This window comes from Notamacropus eugenii, chromosome 5 (assembly GCF_028372415.1).
Source record: "Notamacropus eugenii isolate mMacEug1 chromosome 5, mMacEug1.pri_v2, whole genome shotgun sequence".
Lineage (NCBI taxonomy): Eukaryota > Metazoa > Chordata > Mammalia > Diprotodontia > Macropodidae > Notamacropus > Notamacropus eugenii.
In genome coordinates this window covers 28,739,616-28,760,623 of record NC_092876.1, presented here as the reverse complement: position 1 = coordinate 28,760,623, position 21,008 = coordinate 28,739,616, and the positions used below count along the sequence as shown (strand labels likewise).

Below are 21,008 nucleotides of genomic sequence, written 5' to 3'. Positions count from 1 at the left end.
GGCCTCAAGTAATCCTTGATGCACCGCAGACCCCACCATGGGCTGCAAGTCCCACTCAGAGACCAGCCTCAGCTCCCAAGAGGGGCTTCCCCTCCTGCTTTGTAGCTTGTCTTCTCTAATCTTATTGCTGTTTCCCCACTTCTGGTTCCCCTCAACCAACTGGGGGGAAAAGGGGTGTGTGAGTCGCTGGGGTGGGGAGGAGAGGAGAAGGCAGAGAGAGGAAGTATCAAGAGATGGTTTTAGTCAGAAGACTGCGTTTAAAAATCTGTTTTGTAATTGCCTTCTTCCTCATGACCTTTGGGTAAATTACTTAGGTCCTCTGCCCCAGTTTTCTTATTTTGGGAAGCTGTAGGTTATCTGGGTTTGACTCCTGAGGAGGGCAATAAGGGCTGGAAGCCCAGCACTTTGTTTTTTGGGTAGGGAGACATCATAGCCAGAGGGGCTCAGAATGGGAGGAGATGGGGGGGAACTAGAGCTCCTGGGTCCCCAAGAGACAGTTGGAGAAATAGTAGGGGAGTAGGCGGTCTGATCCCCAGGTCTCATTAACCTGTTCCCTGCCCCTCCTCCCTCTCCCAGATTCGTGGCTTCAGGCAGGCCATCAAACCTGACCACAAGGATGAGAGAGACCTTGTTGCTTTCCGATTCAGTGCCTTCAACCCCATCCTGGATCCCTGGGTTTTCATCCTCTTCAGAAAGGCTGTCTTCCGAAGGCTCCAGCACGTGCTCTGCTGCCTCCGCCGGGCCCCACCCATGGGGCCACCAGCTGTTAAGGTCCTTAATTTCCCCTTTCCCGACACAACCCAGGAATGAGGCACCAGGAATCTGCTCTTGTTTCATCCCCCAGCCTGTTTGCCATCTCAACTTTCACCAGGCTGGGTGGGGAGAAGGGAGCTGTGGCTCACTGAGACACGGGAGGAAGGATAGATTATTGGTACAAGCAGTTCTCCTCTAAGCACCAAAGGTAGAGCCAGCCCTCGAACCCCTCAATCCATGATATGAGGAATGGATCTAATCTCCAACTCTCTGTTTCATCTGTGTGACTCCAGCCAAGTCCCTGCCCTGTTTTCTCAAGTATAAATGAAGGGATTGGAATAGTCTCCAAGGACCCTCCAAGTTCAAAAATGGATGAAGTTCTCAGGGCCACAACTGGCTGTCTGGGTGGGGGTTCAGACAAAGAAGAGGAGCAGAGGGGATAGATGTATCTGGTTTCCTTTGCATCAGCCCAGAGGCTTGCCAGTCTCTACAATCCTCCAACCTTGGGCTTCACCCCAGCACTCCTCTAGGATCACCCCATTAAACAGTTGCTCCCATAAAGGTCAGACAACAGAGAAAGGAAAAAAGTTTGTCCTGGAACCCAGAAAGAATAGTGATCTCAAAATAACTAGGCTCTCTGGTCCTTCGCCTCAGCCCAACCTTCCATCCCCTATCCATCTTACTGTCTAAATATCTGGAAAGCCGGAAAGTTCTCAGTGGCTTCTGTATCCTCGCTGTTAATTCCCCAGCTTTGTCCCCAATACCTGCTACTCTCCCCAGTGGTGGGCCTCTCCTCATCAGTATGTGGGACCTTGAGATTTCAAGGGCTTCATTACCCAGATTGCCCCTCCCAGCTCCCCCCCAAAAGTTATCTCTTTACTCCCACCCCACCCCCATCTCCAGTCCCTAATGGAGTGTTTTCCCCAGGGGAGATGAAATGCCTCAAGATGAAAGGAATGTCTGGGAGATGATCAGAGGAAGAGGATGGAGCTGGGGTGATGGAGTGGGGTAGGGGGAGGCTGTTGGGCTTGGCAGGGATGAACAGTAGAAAGGGTGGGGCTGGGTAGGGGGGGGTAGCTCACAGACAAGCATGTTGTTGTCTAAATGTTGGGAAATGGGCCAAGCAAACCAAAGCACTATGCCTCCAAGTCTCAAATAAATGAGCATTGCAAAGCTTCCTATTCACAGGGCAAAACCTTAGGATCTCAAAGCACTTAATTTCTCTCTGTCGATTGATGGCCCTGGAGTAATGGAGGTGGAGAATATGCTAGAACCAGAGTCTGGTCCAGACCGTCCCCAAGTTCTTCTAACTCTCTATTCTCAACAAGTTCACAGTCCAATTTCTGTCCCCCCCCTGCAAGTGGGTGAGGCCCCTTCTAGCCCCTGCATACCTTTGTCGGTCAAGGAGGGGACTGGAAGCCCAAACCCTAATCTGTGGCGTCAGAGGGAATGGTGAATTGGCATCTTGACTGGAGGGTGAGTAGAAAAAACCAGCTTGACAGATAAATCCCACTTTCCTTTCCTGGACCATGTATGCCCCACCCTCTGTGAGGTGCTTAATTCTTTTCAGCCAGGCTGGTTTAGGCTCAGCACATTCTGTCTGTCATTGGGACCAGGCAGCAGGATTCTGCAGGACAGGCTTCCTTTGTGTCACTGGTGGGGCACTCCAACCAGCCAGGTTGAAGCTGCATGGATAGGGGTAGCGGAGTCTGGGAGTGGGTGGAAGTAACTTCTTAGGTGAGATCTGGCAGCACAAAGGAGGTAGGGTTTTCCGGGATGCCTAGATGGCAGGAGGGGTTCCAGCCTAATGGAGTTGAAAGAGCCGGGAAGCCTGGGTTTAGTTCTACCACTAAGTCATCTACTGTGTGACCTTGGCACATCATTTTTCTTTCCGTTTGTTCCTTTCTGTAGTTGGACGAGATATCTGTTAAGGTCTCAAAGTCACAGAAATTTAGAGTTAGATGGAACCTTGGAAGACATAGCATATAATGGAGTAGTGAGGGCCCTCGGAACGGGGAATGTCAGAGGTGGGAGAGCCTTAGGATATCATCCATGTTCATCCTTTCCAGTACTGGATATGTTATCATGGATTCAAATCCCAGCTGCAAAATATATCAGTTGTGTGACCCTAGATGAGTCCTTTAACCTCTGATCCTAGTTGTTCTTCTGTAAACTTGGGGATTATAATTCTGTTTAGTTCCACCATTATAAGGTTGGAGTGAGGCTCAAATGAGCTACTGTTTGTGAAAAAAAATGTCTTTGGGAGAGAATCCAAGATGGTGGAGTAAAAGCAGGAACTTGCTTGAGATTTTCCCCAAACCCCTGCAAATAAATACCTGTTAAAAATTCTAGAGCAGCAAAAAATGGTGTCCTTGGAGGGAAGCGGTGCCAGGACAAGCATGCAGGGACCCTCTCTCCCAAGCCAAGAACTCTTTTTCCTATCCATGATGGGAGGTGTTTGAAAGTCAGACAGAAGAGTTAGACTGAATGTGGTCCAGAGAAAAAACCACTTCAGGGTAATGACGGATAAAAGTTGAAGGCATGCAGTCCCTTCCTTCTCTCTGCTTTGTCACTTGTCAGATGAGAGGGTGGAGCTGGATGGTCTCTCACATGTGGCATGCTGTGGTTCTAAGCTGGGGAACAATGGGGAAGAAGAGGGATAGGTAAGAGTGACACTGGAGTCACAGAGGTGGAAGTCCCACAGGAATCAATCACAGGACAGCGAAGCTGGGATAAGGGACGCGGGAGGAAAGATCTAGCATCGAGGGAGGGGGAATGTGACACCCACCTACCCAAAACTCTTGGGCGTGGCAGGGTGGAACCCAGAGAGTTTTTTTTTTTTTTTTGGAGGGGGGCGGGGGTGGAATTCGAGGCCAGGTAGTACTAGTTCTGGAGCTGAGAATCCCTGAGTTCAAATCCCATCTCTGACACTACGTGTGTGAGACCTTGGGCAGGTGCCTCCGTGGGCCACAGTTTCCTCACCTGTAAAATGAGGAAGTTGGGCTAATTGGCCTCCGAGGTCCCTTCGAGCTCTAGACAGGCCATTCATTTGGCTTCATATTCGGAATCTCTTCCAGTGTCCTTGAGAAATCCTTTCCCTACCCTGGGGATGCGCATTTGTCCAATGCAGGAGCTGACCGCCCAACAGGCGGCTCCTTTTAGGAGCCCGGGATCGCAGGCTCGGACTTTCCCAATGACTGTCAATCAAGCAACTACGGGGCCGGGGGCTCTGTGCCAGAAGCCCTCGGCAGTGACAAAGAAGCCGTTCGGCTCCCAGATCCTCGGAGCTGTGCCGGGTTCTTAGCTTGGCGGCTGCCTCCCTCTGCTGGCCACACGGACACCCTCTCAGGCCGCAGGACCATCGGCCTTCGAGGGCCCCCGAGGGATCCCAAAGCGCTCAGCTCACGCCCCCTCCTCAGACCCGTGGGACTCTACACGCTCGAGGCACAGGTCGCGGGAAGATACAATCCATTCCTGATCATTAACCAATTGTTTGCGTAGCTTAGATTTTGTTTGCGGGAGGGGGCTAACTGGCAATTGCCAGTCCCTTTCCCTCTCCGGGCCTCATTTTCCCCGTCTGTAAAATGAAGGCTGTTCCCAAGGACCAGAAGGCTCCTTCCTCCCTGCCTTCAAGCCGCAGCCTCAGGGTCCGCTCACAGCCTTCCAGACGCCCTCCCCGACCCTCCACGAGCCCCAAACGACTGGGTAACGGCTTCGTCTCTGTGCCATTCATTCATTCCTCCTTCCCCGTAGACTGAGGCCTCTGAGGGCACAGCCGGCAAGCCCCAGCTCCTCCCGGGATCCGGCTCATACTTGCCTACCGATCCAAGGCTCCCTCTAAATTCAAGCAGCCGCGCCACAGGCCAGACTTGGCCGCTGACACGAAGGAGGGGACCGGCCCCTCTGCCGCCAAGTTAGTGTCCCACTCACTTCACCAGCGGCCCCGGGCCGGCTCAGTCCGTACAGTCTGTGCGGCCCTTCCCCCTAGAAGCAAATGACGCCCACCTTTGCTTCCTGCGCTCCTGTAGCAAAAAGGCAAATCACCCTCTCAAAAATAAGGGAGTTCCACCCGACGATCTCTGAGACCTCGTACGAATCATGGCATGGTAAATGTCGGATTTGCTATCAGAGCTTTGAGTCCGGGTGAGTTGTGTGACCTGGGGCGAGGGGCTTCTTCCCCTAGGCCTCAGTTTTCTCAACCGTAAAATGAGCGCATTAGACGAATGAGCCGAGGTCCCAACCAGGAGGAGTCTCAGATGTATCCTATGATCTTCCACTTGGTCTCTCCAATGTCTAAATCTACCCCCATCTTCGCCCTGCCTTCAGACACTGCCATCTGCTGTCTGCCCCCCTCCACTTCTCAATTTGGTCACCACACTCACCTCCTCCACAAAGTCCACCTGGGTTGACCCCTGCCCATTCCTCCCAGTAGAGGAAGAAAGACACAGTGGCAGAAGAAACAAGGACTGGACATTCCTAACTTGGTCTGTCTTGGAAATCAGGGTCTTTCTCATTGGCTTGTTGGAAATGTGTCCTTGCAAGACGGTCCTTTCCTGAGAGGGGGGAGGGGGTTCCTAGTCCAGCCCGTTGGTGTCAGAGTGGCATCTTTACCTCCTGCCCTAGAGCGCCCTCTACCTTTCCTAACCCCTGTACAAATGTGACTGTGCCTCAGGTCTCAGCTACCGCTGGCCCCCCTCTGGGTAGATGTCTCTGTTGACCTCACCTCACTCTCCAGAGCTCCACATGCTTACTACTCACTGGACACGACTCTACATCTGCAGTTATTCTGCAATTAACGTCTGCACTGTATTTTACTGTATTCTCTAAGGTGCCTCAAGGTTCTGATCAGTACTGGCTCAATAAACTTTGAAAACCAGGTCCACTGTACATTCTTAATGTTTGAACTGAAAGTGAAATTCTTGACTGTTTCATCTATTAACTGTGGGCTAATGGCAGTATCATCTACTTCACTGTCCAGAGCCAAACTCTGTAAAACTACTTAAAGTGTGAGGAAAACCCAAGTTTATGGGAAGTAAGTGAAGCTGTCCTGGGTAGCCAGGTGGCACAGTGGATAGAGTGTAGGGCTTGGATTCAGGAAGACCCGAGTTCAAATGCCGCCTCAGAAACTAGCTGTGTGACCCTGGGCAAGTCCCTTAACTGGTTGCCTTGGTTTCCTCCTCCAGAGAAGGAAACATCAAACCATTCCAGTATCTTTGCCAAGAACACTCTGGATGGGGTCACCACACGTTGGACACAACAGCACAGCAAATTTGATGTTATTTTGGTGTAGGCACTGGGGGAGATACAAGAATCAAGATACAGCTCTGACTTCGACACAGGATCCTGATGGGGAGACAGGATGACTTCCATGAAACAATGGGAGGAAAAGCAAACACACCATGCTTGAGATGACAAGTATGAGAGAGCTTGCTCAGAGAAGGAAGACCCCCGGGAGAGCCAATGGCTTGGGGCTATGTGACTTGGTTGGGGACCTGGGAGGGAGAGGGAAGTGTCCAGAGTAACCTCTCTGAGTCCATCTGTTAAATGGAGATGCTGGTCTGGCCTTTTGTAAAGCAAAAAACATTATCTGTGAATTATCACAAAAGGGGAAGAGAGCCAGCCCAGGTAGTCACTGTATTTTATTGGAAAACATTGATCTATATTTTTCTTCACAGCTTGAACTGAACACAATATTGCCCGGTTTAAAAAACAGAACAAAACAAAATAAAACCACTCCCCAAACAGCCACAGGCTCATCCCACCTTGCTTGCCCACTATGGCCCTCAGCTGGGTTCCCAGCTCCCCTTCCCCTGGGAGGAAGGCACCAGGGGGTGGTTCAGGAGAGTGAAATCTCATGTGTCAGGCGGCCTGCCTCCTTGTCAGGCCTGAAAAGGGTCAGTTTGATCCACCTGGGCATTGGGGATTAGGGGGGGATGTGAGAGGGAGAGAGAGAAAGGGAAAGAAGAAAGAATCTAAGGAGGAAAAAAGACCAGTCTGCCCATGGCTCCTTCCTCATCCCAAATGTTAAGTTAAGAGAGAAACAGCTGTTGGCAGGAAGAGTTTGCTGATCATGCTATCCGGCAGAGGGAGGGGATGCCTAGCAGAGACATGGCACAGACGTTGAGAGCCATAGACCTACAAGCGCAGCAAGTCACTACAGAGGAGAGGGGCACAGACGGGCCACGTGGGGTCTCCTACATTACCTCTTATTGCAGCTATGATCAATAATGTTAGTTGGGTCACCCCCCCTCCCCCCAAGCTATATATGGATTTTGCCTGAAAAAGAAAAAAAATCAAAGAATTGAGCACATTGCCAAGCGACCATTGACACATTCACTCAAACTGCAGGGCTAGAGCGAGTAAGCGGCGGGGATATTAGCACCAGATATTTACAGAACAGCTCAAGAGATTGCTTTAGGAGTACGGACATTTACAATTTATACAAGGTGCCAAGGGAGCAGGGACACCTCTCCCCTCCTCTCCCACAGGCCAAAACTTGGTCGAGCCAATCGCTGATGATTTGGGGATAAAAGCCAATGGGTTTTGTAATGTTGTCCATCCCTACCTCATTTTCTTCACCTATCCTACCCCTAAACAGTGTCTAGAATTCCCTTCTCCTCAATTTCAAAGGCCAAGTGAAGTGGCACCCCATTCTCCTCATGCCCACCCACCACCCACCCTAACACCTCATGTCGGAGCTCCTCTAGACCTTTCACCATGGCCCCCCAAAGGTTTCGAATACAGAACCACAGTGCCAGACGCATGCAGACATCTAAAGTTTGGCTTTCCTGCCCCAGGTAGGGACACTCTCCCCACTCTGCTGCAGCTCCTGGCATGGGGCCAGCACTGGCCACCGAAAACAGGGTAAGAAATCCAAAGGAGAGGAGGAGACCTGCAGGGAGCCATGGAGGCAGAGATCCCCTGTTTGGCTTGGTGGGGGTGGGGGAGGGTGTGTCTGAGGGGTCAGCTCAGGGGCTGGGATGTCCGAGGGCAGAGAGGGAAGAAGGAAGGGAGGAGATCAAAGAGCAGTCATGCAGCTTGGGACAAATCTCGTGTTGCTTTATGTCGGATTCTCAGTCGTCAGTCAGGGTTGGCTTAGAACCAGGTTATGCAAGTAAGAGTGTCGGAGAGAGAGAGTGCGCGCGAGAGAAGAGAGAGATCAAAGGAGAATGGGCATCACCAGCTGCCCGGGGCCTTCACTTTGCGGTCATCATCTGTACAAATTCTGCCGAGACAAGACAGAAAGAAAGAAGGAAGGTGTGTTAGGCTTGTGGGCCTGCTCACTCAGGGCACGACAAGAGATGCTTGAGGATGTTCCGAAGGCTGGGAAGCCCATACCTATGGTCACTGCGCCAGGTACCCCCCAACCAACCCTCTGCCCTATCAGGCTTCCCCTGTTCTTATCTCTCTACTGCCTGACTTCCCTTGGGGTTCAGCCCAAGCTCTGGGCTGGGGCTTCCCAGGGACATGGAAGGGTGGACATACCTTCATAGTTAACTTGGCCATCACCATCTATGTCCGCCTCTCGGATCATCTCATCCACCTCCTCATCAGTCAGCTTCTCCCCGAGATTGGTCATCACATGACGAAGCTCGGCGGCACTGATGTAGCCATTCCCATCCTGGAGGAGCAGATGAGAAGGCCTCATGTGTATATAGAAGTGCCTCCTTCAAACTTTCTCAAACATCTGCCATCAACCACCTTATTTACTTCTCAGGGAGACCCAGTAGTATGGAAGGACCGGTGGTCAGGCCAGTGCCAGGCCAGGCCTTCCCACTCACAGCCTAAGGGGGGGCCCAGGCCAGATGCAGCTTCTGGGGATCATCTGGGACAAAAGATCGGGGGAGAGAGGGGCCCTGCACACTGCAGAACTGTCTGCTCACCTTGTCAAAGACACGGAACGCCTCTCGTATTTCTTCCTCGCTGTCTGTGTCCTTCATCTTCCTCGCCATCATGGTCAGGAATTCAGGGAAGTCAATGGTCCCATTTCCTAGAAGTGAGTACCCAGGTTAGGAGAAGAGTTCAGAATACAACAACACAGACAAGGCTCTCAGCTGGTACTTGGGAGATGACTTCTGGCTCCAGGATGGAAATGCCAAAGTCTCCAGCACATAAAAGGGGTGCCTGCATGCCCGCACACCCACCCACCACCTCCCTAGGGCTCACCATCTGCATCCACCTCATTGATCATATCTTGGAGCTCAGCTTCAGTCGGGTTCTGACCCAGGGACCGCATCACTGTACCCAACTCCTTGGTAGTGATGGTCCCATCTCCATCCTTATCAAACAGGGAAAAGGCCTCCTTGAACTCTGAAAGGCGAGATCACAGGGTCAGTTGAAAGGGACATTTTATTACATATAAGTTTTGTCAGCTGGGTCTGGCACAAGAACTGTGGTACCCCTAACCACCCTCATTGTGGGTCAAGAGGAAGAGAAACCAATCCCAGCCACATAGTTCAAGAATATGTGACCCAGGCCCCTAACTAGCATCACTAACTCCTCCAGGGCTGTTATCCCTAATGTTACTAGACCCAGCCCAGCTCTAGGCCTGGGGAGGGCAGAGGACAGGCAACTCCAAACCATTTTGGATGTACAGGTTTTAGGCTTTATCTTTACCCAGCCTCTTTCCCAAAGCTGAGAGAGGCAGCCACAAAAGTTACCAACAGTCCCTAAGACGAAGCCCAAGGAGACGCAGCCCATGTCACTGTCTCTGCCAGCCCAGATTTCTTTGTCTCCCTCTATTTGCTGCTGGGGCTGCCCATAGGAGGAACTGAGCAGTTATATGTGGTGAGCTGTGGGGGTGGGTGGCAGCAATGCATGGATGGATGGACAGTGCGTGGGGAGGGAGAGTTGGTTGCCAAGCCAGAGGGATAGGAAGCTGGTGGTGCTGAGTGGGAAGGCCACAGCTGGGGCTAGGCTGGGAGCAGGGAGATGAAGCTTTCTGTGCAGGAGGCGGGCACATGGCTCCTATCCACCCACTGGGTTCATTTTGGCACCAGATGCTCTTGTAACCCATTCTGCTCCAGACTTGAGAATAGGAGATGTCCAGTTGACATTCCCCAAAGGGTATTATCTAGGGGGGCATTTTGTTAACTAGGAAAGGGAAAGAAGAGTTGGGTGTGTATGTGTGGGGAGAGGATGATGGTAGTGATGGGAGGAGAGGTGGCAGTTCAGCACGCAAACCCTCAGGACATCATCCTCACTCTTTTGCCAGAGCCCACTGGTTCCTCTAGAGCAGGGCCTGGGTCCTACAGGTTCTTAAGGAATGCTCAATGGTATAATGGTGGTCTGCCCACTGAGAATACGGTCTGGCCACACAGGCTTATTGAGCTGAGAAGCAAAGTGAGGATGGAGGGAAGCAAAGGTGGGGCTACTCTGGACAGAAAGCCCAGCCCTGGGAGGACCAGAGGAAGAGTAACCTTCAAGTCAGACCACCAACTGAGACAGGAGTGCAGATGAGGCTTTTCTAAGTGAACCAGAAGCACAGAATCAGATTTCTAAGATTACACTATGGGGTTGAAGACTCCCTAACAAGGGAGTCACAAAACCTAAGCCGTGAACAAGCCTCACTCAACTTGGCAGTTTGGACATAGCTCACTGGGTCACCGATGGCGTCCAGTTATCACCATTTAGCAAGCAGCATTAAAGAGGTGGCACACAGTAGAAAGAACAGAAAAGTGGGACTCCAGATGTGGGTTTGAATCCTGGCCATGGTTATGCTGCTGCACTTGCAAGCCTCAGGGTTCTCAGCTCTACTGGCCACTTCTCAGGCTTGCTGTGGGGAAAGCCCTTGGCAATTTGAGCCATGACATGCCCTCAGGACCTGTTAAAACACGGAGTTCCAAGGGGGCACTCTGCCCTTTCCCCAGAGCTAGCAGGCAAGCGATAACAAGTTTACAGGAACCTAGCTTGGCTTAGCTGCAGACAAATCCCTGTAGGGTGTGGAGGGATGGGGAGGAGGACTCACCTGCGATCTGCTCCTCAGTCAGTTGGTCAGCCTGGAAAAACACCAGAGAGAGAAGTCAGTCTCTGGGTTGACGAGCCAGACATCCTTAATGATCCCCCCGCAATTCTTTAATGAAGTTCTTCTTTCCACCTCCTCAGGATGAAAAACCACTTTGGGCAGAGACAAGCCAGCATCCCTCTTGGGACAAGACAGCTGGGGTGAGGGTGGCAAGGAACACGGGGTAGGGCAGGAGCCTTTTCTGGAGCTATTCAGTAGGCCAGGGGCTATACTGGGATGGAAATTCAGCTCCTTATTGTGTAGAATGGAGAGACTGACTGGTAGTGCTGGGACTGGAAGCGCTCGGAGGTCTTGTCTAACTGGGATATTCTGCCATGATGTGGTGGTGGTGGTGGGGATGAAAAAGGCTCCCTCCTCCCAACAATGGCATTTTCAAGGGGAAAGAAGCCTCCCTGAGCTGTTTGTGCCTTTATGGTGTCATTGAGGAGGCAGGGAGCTTCTTCCCGAGAGGCCTAAGCAAGCAGGTCTAGAAGGTTCTGTCAAACTGAAACAGGTCAGTTCTTGAGCAGGGGGAGGGAGTGGAAGTCGTAGCACAGACCTGCACCATTAACCCAAATCCTGTCCCATGTCACCTACATATAACAGGAAGCCTGAGGATAAAGCATTCCTCCAGGAAGGCTACATTCCTGGGCTGGGGGCTGAGATCCACCTGGGCCAGCAGGTAGGGGCAGGGACTGATGGATCCACTTCTCCCCTCCCTTGATCCAGCCCACCCTTTTCAATCTGCACCCTGCCCCTGCCCCCGGAGGATTGGGGGAGGTTACTAGTATGTTCTTTTCAGACTTAAGGGCCAGTTGTCAGGGAAGGGGCTGCAGCAGTGGCAGCCACTGCAGGACTGAGCTGGCTTCCCTCACCACACTGCGGTGTTTTTGACCCTTTCTCTCCCTGCCATCCCAGCCTGACAGGTCAGGCCTGGGCCAAGGCTGGTCTGTGCTGTATTGCAGGAGGCAGTCCTCCCTGGGCAGAGACTGCAGTTTGATGTTTGAAAGCAAGCCAGGTTCCAGAATGGGGGCATGGACCAACTGAGCACAGTGCTGCATAGGGGAAGGGCTGGCTCAAAGGCTGCTGCTTGCCCAGAATTCATTGGAGGCAGCTCAGAATCTCTACCCTGGGCCCACAGGTGGTTGCACGGAGGCCCACTCCACCTGGATCGTTGTGGGTGGGAGCCTGCTCTTGTCTCAGATAATGCCCCAAACCTCCTCTCGTGGCTCCTGTGGCTAAAGTGCTTTTTCTTTTGTCCCCTTTGGGAAAGGAAACTTTGGATCCCTAGGACAAGCAGGCCTGAATGAGCAGAATGGAGGAATGTCAAAGGTATGGAGGAAAGGAGGGCCATGCTGAAGAGAACCAGGGTGATGGTTTTCCATTCTCGAGCCTCACTAGCCACAGCTGCCCTCTTGCCCTGCCCCCACATGGAGGCTGCAGTGCCAGCAGCTGGGCTGTGTGCTGGAGGAGGCCAGGCCTGTAATCTTGTTGAAAGGGCTCTCCAGCTTCTAGAAGACAAAGAATCTGCCCTGGTCCCCTCCATCCTGACACCTGAGGAGACCAATTATGGAAAGGAGCTAGGTTAGGAGGGCTTTTCATCCAGGCCCATGCCAGAATGGAAGAGGAGCAGAGCTGGGGCCAGTTCTACACAGACACACACAGACGCGCGTGCGCCTGGCCAGGGCCAGTGCTGCAAGGGGCTGGGGGAAGGGAGGCTGTAGGCAGCTGAGCCTGCCTGCTCTGCCATACCTCCATACTTCAGTATCTAGACAGGGTGACTAAAAAGACCCAATCTACTGGGGGCAGGGGGTGGGGAATGGTCCTCTAGCCCAGGGCTGACCCCAAGTTCCACAGGGACTGGGGGAAAGAAGATACTCAGGCCATCCAGGGAGCAGGTCAGCAGGCTAGGCCGAAGTCCACCACAGGGGAAAGGATTTCTTTTCTCTCACCCTCAGGCCCCAGGATCCCAAGTGGAAGCAAGTACAGTGACAACTGAAATGAACCGCTGGGGCTGCCCCAGAGGTGCTTCTGATCTGGGAGACCCTGAAACCTGGCACCAGGTAGGATGTATAGCCTTCTAACTGCTGGGGAAATGAGGGCTGGAGGGAGAAGGGAGCCTAAAGCAATCAAGGCTTCTTTCTGAGCCAACACCAGCAGCAAGGGCAATGCAGGGTTTTTTTTGGGTATGTGTGTGGGGAGGGCGCGGGGGTGTGTCGAAGAGTAGGGAAGAATGATTCTTCCTTTTTTCTCTCAAAATTCTAGCTGTGCCAAGGAGGAAACAAACATCTGGGACAAGTCACTCACCATCTCGGTCTCCTCAGCTAGAAAATGGAGGAGCTGGACCAAGATCCTCTCAGGTCTGACATTCTATGACTAGGCCCCAGGAGGAGGCCAAGAGAGCTTAGAGATGCAGTGGCTGCTCCTTAATTGGAGGGGGTGGTGGTGATGGTCTGAAAGTCACCACTGGTCAAGCCCCAGTAACCCCCCTCGATGAATCAGAGAAGAGGAGAGCTCTTTAGGAACAATCTCACTGGCAGTCTGGTCCAAGTCTGGCACCAAAGGTTCCCTATGGTAACATCCCCAACAAGGGATGGGCACTAGACTCAGAGAAAACCCCAGGCCCAGGAGAAGGGAGACACCTTGGCTGCTGGCAGGCTGCCCCCTTGTGCAGAGGGAGCCTGCTGTGGCTTCCCTATGGACCTCAGTTTCATTAGATGCCATTTTCCAAACACTACCCTGAGCAACTTCACCCATAAGCTCCTACATTCTTGGTACCCTTGGCCAAATTCCATTGTTTGTACCTGACCCCATCTCCCCCAAAGCCCTGATCCACCCCACTGCATGGGCAATCCTTTGTTCCAGCCTTCCTGCAATGTCCTCCCCCCATCTCAACCGCACTTTTCTCAGTCTCATTTCTCAATTTTCAATTATACCTCATTGTACCAAAGAGAGTCCTTTCTACCCAGGCCTGTTTATCTTCCCCTCCCAGAGGGTAGTCCTCTGTTTCAAAGTACCCTGAAAACCCCATTGTGGGCACACACTCAATTCCTAGGAAAACCCATCTTTTTCAGCTCCCCCCCCCCTCCCCTAATGAATATTCTGTAAGCAGCCTGAATCTTCTCCCCAATACCTTGGTTTGTACCTCAGCCTGCCCACTTGCACTTTGAGTCCTACTCGTTATCCACTTGGCTAATACTCAAATGCTGTCTATCATTCCCACAATTCCCCTTCCCCCTCTCTGTTCAGCCTGCCTCCCACTCAGATTCTCCCCCCTCCCCCAGGCCCTTTCCTCTCTGAGCCTCTCCAGCCCATACTCCTTCTCATGTCTCTTTCCCCCTGCTTTTCACCTCAAGAATTCCAAGAGCCTGTTGTCTTCACACCCTCCCTTTTCTCCCTCCACTTCTGGGCCTGCTGAGCTCCTATCTTATCCCAGTCACCTGCCCAGGGCTTCCCCAACCCTTCCACCTTCCTCCCTATTAAAAACGAGACCTTTCTCTCCCCTGCTTCCAACTGCTTCTACCAACTGACACTACCTATTTCCCAGGCTCCAGGATCTAATTATCATCCCACTGCTAGCTGCAGGGTTAGCTTTCACCTCTTTCTTTTCCCTTTTCCCCTCAATATATCAACTGCCCCCAACACCTCAGGAGCCAACCTTCCTCAGCCTCTGCCATCTTCCCCCTTCCCATCACTCCTGTCCTGACCCTTTCCTCCTAACAAATGGGACTGCTCTCTCTTTCCTCTGGGTCAGGGTCTGATCATCACCATCCTCTTTAAGGTCTAACCTTAATCTTCCAAATAATCCCTTTTTTTCCTAAGGGTTCAAATGCCCCCTCGTTTCCTGGCAAAAATCAATCACCTCCAGGAGTCCCTTTGGTACCATTCCCCCCTCTGCCCTCCCCTCTAATTCCTTTCTCTGAGTTGCTTTCCTCCTTCCCAAACCTCAGGCAACCATGCCTCTAATTCATCCCCTTCTTCCAGGGTTTAATCTATTAGCACAACCTCTCAGTGTCTAATTTATCGACCAACAGTGCCCCCCTCCCCACCAAGGTCCTCCGTCAGGGACTAATATGGCCCCCTTTTTAAATGCTCACCTTCTCCTGGCCTCTCCCTCAGAACCAGCCCTGTCTGCCCTTCCTCCCTCCCCAAGACCAACCTTTTCTCATCTTGCTTCCAGCTCTCCCATCTCTGATCTCTGGGAGCCAGGCAGCCACCTTTCTCTCAGGTAAATCCTTCCCTCGAGGGTCCTCTCTGATAGGAACAATCCCCCACCTTGGTGGCTGCTTCATCTGGAACCAACTATCCTCAAGAGTCCCCCATTCTACAAAGACAGGCAGCTGCCCCTCCAGATTTAAGGCCGCCCCAGGGTCCTTCCCCACCCCCAACTAGAGTTTTTCCTGTCCGAACCCCAGAGACCAACTCTCAGTGGCCTTTCCCAACAAGAAAGCGAGTTCCCAGCCCAGGGTCTCACTTATTCTGGTCCACCTTTATCTGGTGCATCTCCCCTCCTTCCAGCCCACCAGCCCCTAAAAGCTTCCTCCGTGGTAGGGCTCCCCCCCCCCCCCAGCGCTGTCTTCTTCCCCTCCCCTCCCCCTCCCTGTCAGCCTAACCCTCCCCCCCTCCCAAACACCAAACTCTCCTGCCCCTCCCCCCTCCCTAGGGATCCTCCTATCAGGCTCCCAATCTCCATTTCAGGGTTCCATCCCCAATAACTAAGGTCACCCCACCCACTTCGGAGCCATCTCCACCCCAGCCCAGCCTTCGGTCCTCAAATGGAATTCTCTGCAAGTCCTGTACCCCCGGGCTTCAAGCCTTCCTCTGGCCAGTCAGGACCCGCCCCAAGTCTCCAGGGGTCCTCCCTATTGAGTGCATCACAGCTGGCACCCCAAGTTCAATCGCCCCCAGGCCCAAATAATCTCCTTCCTGCCAGTCCCCAGACCATCCCCCAGGGCCTCCATCAGCACCTCCCCCCCTCTGACCACGGTCAGCTCTCCCCTCCCCCGCCCTTCCCCCCACCCGGCTGCCCCCCCAAGCCGCCTTCTTGGGGTCCTCTCTGAGCCCCTCCCACTCCCCAAGACCCAAGTCAGCCTCCCTCCCCCTCCCCCCCAGGGGCTTCTCTAGCCCTCCCCCCCGCGCCTCCCTTCCCCCATCATCAGCGCCCCCCCAGGTCCTCTGGGTACGGCACTGACCAACCTCCTCCCCCAGACCACCCCAGGGGGCCTCGCGGGAGAACACCGACCATCCCCTCCCCCCACTCTAACGGTTCCCCCTCCCCCCGCTCCGCGCACACTCACCATGGCGGGGCACGGGCGCTCTGGGCACCGAAGGAGGAAGAAGAGGAGAGGAAGGAGGAGGAGGAGGGAGGAGCGGGGGTCGCGCAGCGCTGGGAACGAGGCTCTGAGCGCAGCAGGGGGCACAGCTCCTGCCGGATCCGCCGCCGCCGCTGCGCGCTCGCGCCACCACAGACTGCAGCGCGCGCCGCCGACAGCCGCCCCGCCTGCGCCTGCGCCTGCGCCCCGCCCGGCCGTCCTCCGGCCCCGCCCCCACCAGATCCCCTCCCTCCCCGCTTCAGCGCCGCACTGCGGTGCAGGATTCCTCCGCCCGCCCCATTCCAGCCCTTGTCAGTACGGGCCCGAGCCGGATCTACCCTTGGGGTGGTGTGCACCCCCGCCCCCGGCCACGGTCTAGGGACTATTTTTACTGCTCTCTTGAGCCGTAGCGAGCTCGGCGGAGGGGCACCAATAGTTTGTGAGTGACACGATTCCTTCTGCCCCCCCCCCCCCCCCTTCCCCACCGTGTGAACTAAGCCGTCATTGGCCCACAATGGCAGCGGAAATGAGAAGGACTCGACCATTGGTCCGACGTTCCCTGCAATGCGTCAAATAGGAATGCGCCACTGCGTGGGGCCGGAAAGGGAGACAGGGAGAGAAAATGAATACGTAGAAAGGAGAGGACGTAACTCCCGGGAGCGAACAGATGACATAGACTTTTAAACTGCTGAAGACGCAAGGGTCTCTTTCTTCTAATCAGGCCCCTACGGGGAGAGCGGGATGGTGCGGCAGGAAACGACCTCCGCAGTGCCCTCTTCGCTCTACTTATATGGTCCAACCAGGAGGATGCCGTCATCACGCAGCTGCATCCTGGGCTTAGGCTGGAGGGGCGGGGCCAAAGCATCACGTGGACAGAGAAGACCACGCCCCAGGGAGGAGAAAGGGGCGGGGGAGACAGAGATGATTTTTCCCCTTCCCCTCGTCCTCGGTGACAGCCCTGAGGCGGGGTAGGCCTGAAGGCCGCCAAGCCCCTCTGTGCGGCAGTCCAGCCTAGGGGTGGACGCTCTCCGGACCCTAGGGGTGTGAGATCAGGACGTCTTCTCCACGGCGGGATCCCAAAGCACTTAACCAGCCCCAGCACCTTATAGAGCTCGTGCAATGTGAGGGGTGGGAGGTCCCTTAGAACAGGGGGTGTCCGAGCTGGGGTGAACCTGGAACAAGGCTGTCAGAACTGGGGGGAGAGCTTAGAACAGGGGGTGTCCGAGCTGGGGTGAACCTGGAACAAGGCTGTCAGAACTGGGGGGAGAGCTTAGAACAGGGGGTGTCCGAGCTGGGGTGAACCTGGAACAAGGCTGTCAGAACTGGGGGGAGAGCTTAGAACAGGGGGTGTCCGAGCTGGGGTGAACCTGGAACAAGGCTGTCAGAACTGGGGGGAGAGCTTAGAACAGGGGGTGTCCGAGCTGGGGTGAACCTGGAACAAGGCATGTCAGAGCTGGGGGGCAGCTTAGAACAAGGGGATGTCAGAGTTGGGGGCAAGTCTAGAACAGGGACTGTCAGAGCTGAGAGAGAACCTAGAGCAGAGAAAGTCTGGGATGGGAATCAGTTGATTAGCATTTTTAAAGTACCTGCTCTGTGTCAGACACTGTGCTAAGTGCTGCATACAAAGAAAGGCAAAAGACAGGAAAAGTTCCTGCTCTCCATGGTGACAACATGTGAACAATTATGTACAAACAAGCTATGTACAGGATAGATTGGAGATGTTCAAAAGATGGAGGGCACCAGAATAAAGGGGGCTGGCAAAGGCTTCTTGTAGAAAATAGGCTTTTATCTGGGACCTGAGGGGACCCAGGAAGGTCAGGAGGTAGAGATAAGGAGGAGAGCATTGCAGGCCTGGAGCCAGCCGTGTAAAGGCTATGGATAGAGAACTGGAGGTACAAGTCACTAGGGTCATAAGCCAGTGTCACTAGATTGCAGAGCATTTGGAAGAGGGTAAAGTGAAGGGATTCAAAGGGGACTGGCTCAGAACTGAAGCTTTCTGCTCCCACCAACTGCCCCACCCCTCATCCAAGGCTGGCCATTGATCTCCACCTGTAAGAAGTGAGTTGGTCCATACCAACTGGCTTTCGGACAAGGGTTGTACTCAAAAGAAGAATTGCAGATGATTGACAATCATATACAAATATGGGTTTGCATAGGAAATCTAGGAAGAGTTAAGGGGAAGAAGAGGGAAAATTTAGGTAAAAATGTGAATATTTGTCAAGCAAAAGATATCAGGGAAAATTCATTTTAAAAAGCTATCAGGGCTAGAAGAGACTTCAGAGATCCTCTCCATCTACTTGCATGTCATCCATGGGGGTACTTCCTTCAATAGTGTGGATAGAAACCCATCCACACCTTATCCTGAGCCACTCTTGTCTGGTATCCCGATAAATCTTTGTAGATCCATCTGATGTCCTTCAGCCCCTCTCTAGACTCTTGACATTACCAATGGTACCAATAACAGATAGCTATTCATCTGTTATTAATCATTCAATTAACCATTCAGCTCATTTCCAGTGTCAGGCACTGTCCTTGGTGCTAGTCCCCTCTGGGCTCTCTCCCAACTTTCACATTTACTGACATTTTGGTTCCCAGAGTGTCAGTTGACTACTGCTCTCCTGAGTTCTAGAGGGGCTGGGAGTCTCTACCTAGAGTGCTTCCCCAGATATTGATTAACCAGTTGACATCAATTAGCATTTACAGAGGGATGTTTACTGAGAAGATAGATGTACAAAGGCATCCACCAAGCCCAGGGCACACTTTCTCACTTGAACACTTTCAGTCCTTGGGGAGAGTGGGCTCAAATTTAAAGCACAAAGACGCTGAGGCACACATGTAAGGAACATGTGGGGATGAGGGGTGCCTCATGGCACTTGCTTTGGGAAATCCTTTTCTTCTATCAAGGTCTGGACCAGATTCAGTACTAGAGGAGCATGGCTTTGAAGGAAAGTGAATTTAGGTTCCTTTTTCTCATACTTGTTGGTTTGTTACATCTCCACTCTGGTGCCCTGGGCGCAGGGGCGGGGGGGATGTTATTTAAGGTATAGGTTTTTGGCTCTAGGGTCATTCCAAGAGAAGGGAGAAGAAAGGTATGCAATATAAATCAAGCATGGGACAGGTATTATTTTCTATAAACAAATGGTAAAGGATGAAAGGCTCATAAGGGTACATTGACAGTAATACTTGAAACAGAATTTTATAACTTGTAACTACTGTTATCCTCTCAGGAGGTTGATACCTCAACTTCAGCAGAACAATGCAGTTTGACAGCCTTTTGATTAGGCATTACACGTTCACCTTGGCTTTTCACTGTCTAAACAGCTCCTGTTCCATGCCTTCTGCCAATCTTGGCCAGGGCCAGGGTGTCTCCTCCTCTCAAAATAGTGTTGGTGGTCATGTTCTCTGACAAAGGAACTGCTCTGTCAGTCAGCTTTCTACCCCTAGGTCCCTCATGTGGTTTTCCAGGTCTTTCTCTAGGATTCAGCGGGTGGGACTCTTGTTCAGCCATTGCCTCAGGGTTAGCATCCTGGAGTGAGAAAGATCTGAGGTCAAAACTAGCTTTAGACATTTACTAATGGTGTGATCCTGGCAAGTCACTTAACCTGTTTGCCTCAGTTTCCTGATCTGCAAAATGGGAATAATTGTAGCACATACTTCCCAGGACTGTTGTGAGCATCAGATGAATTAATCATTGTAAAGCACTTAGCGTGTTGGCTTTTGTTATTATTAGTTAAAAAGCTGCCAGTTCTGACTCACAGATGCCCGGGAGAGGGAGGAGAACCTCCTGTTTAATAGAGCCACTCTCATCATAGACTTCACAGCGATGTCACTGTCCATGTTGTCTCTTTTGGGTGTGTCATTCATAAAGTCAAAGGGGCAACTTGGGTAGGGGGATGGGGCCAAGTGCTGACAATGGTCAAGGGCTGCCTTGGATCACTTCTCCTTCCCCAAGGAGGAAAGCCCCACTCCCCACCCCCACCCCCCAAAACCTTACTTGAAATTGACTCATGGAGAGAGGAGGCCTGAGGGGGCAGGCAGAAGGGTGAGCCTTAACTCCAACTGGAGGGCCTCCCAGACCAAGGATCTTTTCTTCTCTCAGATGGTTTTCCACTCCAAGCTGCTCAAATTTTCCTTTGGACAGGGCGAATGGGATGAACTTTAGGCCAGAGTGCATCTGGAAGGACTGAGGTTCCCTCTTTCTTTTCAGCATCTTGCCTTGAGGCATGAGACCAGGGGGACACTGTCTTATTTTACTTCCTTAGAAGAGGCCAAACCTCAACAGCCTAATTGACAGAGGACTGGCCTGGGAATCATGAAAAGGAGATTCTGGTCCCTGATCTTATGAGACCTCTGAACCTCAGTTTCTTCCACTGTAAAAATAAGGGTATTGGACAAAGGAGGTCAGCCTCAATCCCAGTGAGAGGTGAATGATTCTTGTTCTTGGACCTTAGGAAAGTCACCACCCCTCTCTCAGGTTTTGGTTTCCTTTTTTGTAAAAATCAAGGAATTGATCAATGTGGTGGTACAATGGGAAGGCTGCTGGGTTTGGAGTTTGAGTCCTATCTTTGTGACCTTGGCTAAGTCACTGGGCTTCAAATCCTATTCTTTTTTTTAAAGATCATCAATTTTATTTATTTATTTTCAGTGTTCTACAGTCACTACCATATAACTCAGATTTTTTTCCCTCCCTTCCCCTCCTTCCCCCCTACCTCCACCCCCCCTTCCCGAGATGGCATGCAATTTTATATAGGTTCTACACATACATTCCCATTAAATACATTTTCACCATAGTCATGTTGCATAGAATTAAAATGAATGGGAGAAACCATGTAACAAACCAAAATTTAATACAAAAGAAAATGATCTGCTGCATTCTGCGATTGAATTTCATAATTCTTTCGCTGGATGTGGAAGCCATTTTGCCTCAAGAGACCATTGGG

The 21,008-nt window shown here is 52.4% G+C and overlaps 2 protein-coding genes across 8 annotated transcripts in view; one reads left to right on the top strand and one right to left on the bottom strand.

The window, feature by feature from the left end:
• Window positions 1-5,630, top strand: part of PTGIR (prostaglandin I2 receptor) — a 7,344-nt gene extending 1,714 nt beyond the window's left edge. Inside the window, exons 2-3 of one of the 5 annotated variants that reach the window (XR_011966875.1) lie at window positions 577-2,229; window positions 3,831-5,630. Coding sequence is in view for 2 of the 5 variants with exons in the window: in XM_072608069.1 (XP_072464170.1) it covers window positions 577-771; window positions 1,386-1,724 (534 nt within the window). In the remaining 3 variants the exon portion in view is untranslated. Of the gene's footprint in view, window positions 1-576 lie in introns of all 5 variants that reach the window. The other 4 variants (XR_011966874.1, XR_011966873.1, XM_072608069.1 and 1 more) reach the window with 4 other exon arrangements.
• Window positions 5,631-6,374: 744 nt separating this feature from the next.
• Window positions 6,375-16,883, bottom strand: CALM3 (calmodulin 3). 3 transcript variants are annotated; one of them, XM_072608070.1, is made up of 6 exons: window positions 16,054-16,883; window positions 10,721-10,751; window positions 8,920-9,063; window positions 8,637-8,743; window positions 8,239-8,374; window positions 6,375-7,978 (listed from the first exon to the last, which is right to left on the bottom strand). In XM_072608070.1, the coding sequence occupies exons 1-6, from the start codon at window positions 16,054-16,056 to the stop codon at window positions 7,950-7,952; spliced, it is 450 nt and encodes a 149-aa protein (XP_072464171.1). In that variant the 5' UTR covers window positions 16,057-16,883; the 3' UTR covers window positions 6,375-7,949. The 3 variants fall into 3 exon arrangements, with proteins under 3 accessions (XP_072464171.1, XP_072464173.1, XP_072464172.1); XM_072608072.1 differs by lacking the exon at window positions 16,054-16,883 and adding an exon at window positions 14,916-15,185; XM_072608071.1 differs by lacking the exon at window positions 16,054-16,883 and adding an exon at window positions 13,064-13,807.
• Window positions 16,884-21,008: the final 4,125 nt, after the last annotated feature.

Bases quoted from the DNA above. Each gene is read 5' to 3' on its own strand.
- CALM3 (XM_072608070.1), bottom strand. The intron at 9,064-10,720 runs GTGAGTCCTCCT...CTCGCCTTTCAG, and splicing joins GACTGAGGAGCAGATCGCAG to AGTTCAAGGAGGCCTTTTCC. The intron at 8,375-8,636 runs GTGAGCAGACAG...CTGCTCCTCCAG, and splicing joins CGTTCCGTGTCTTTGACAAG to GATGGGAATGGCTACATCAG.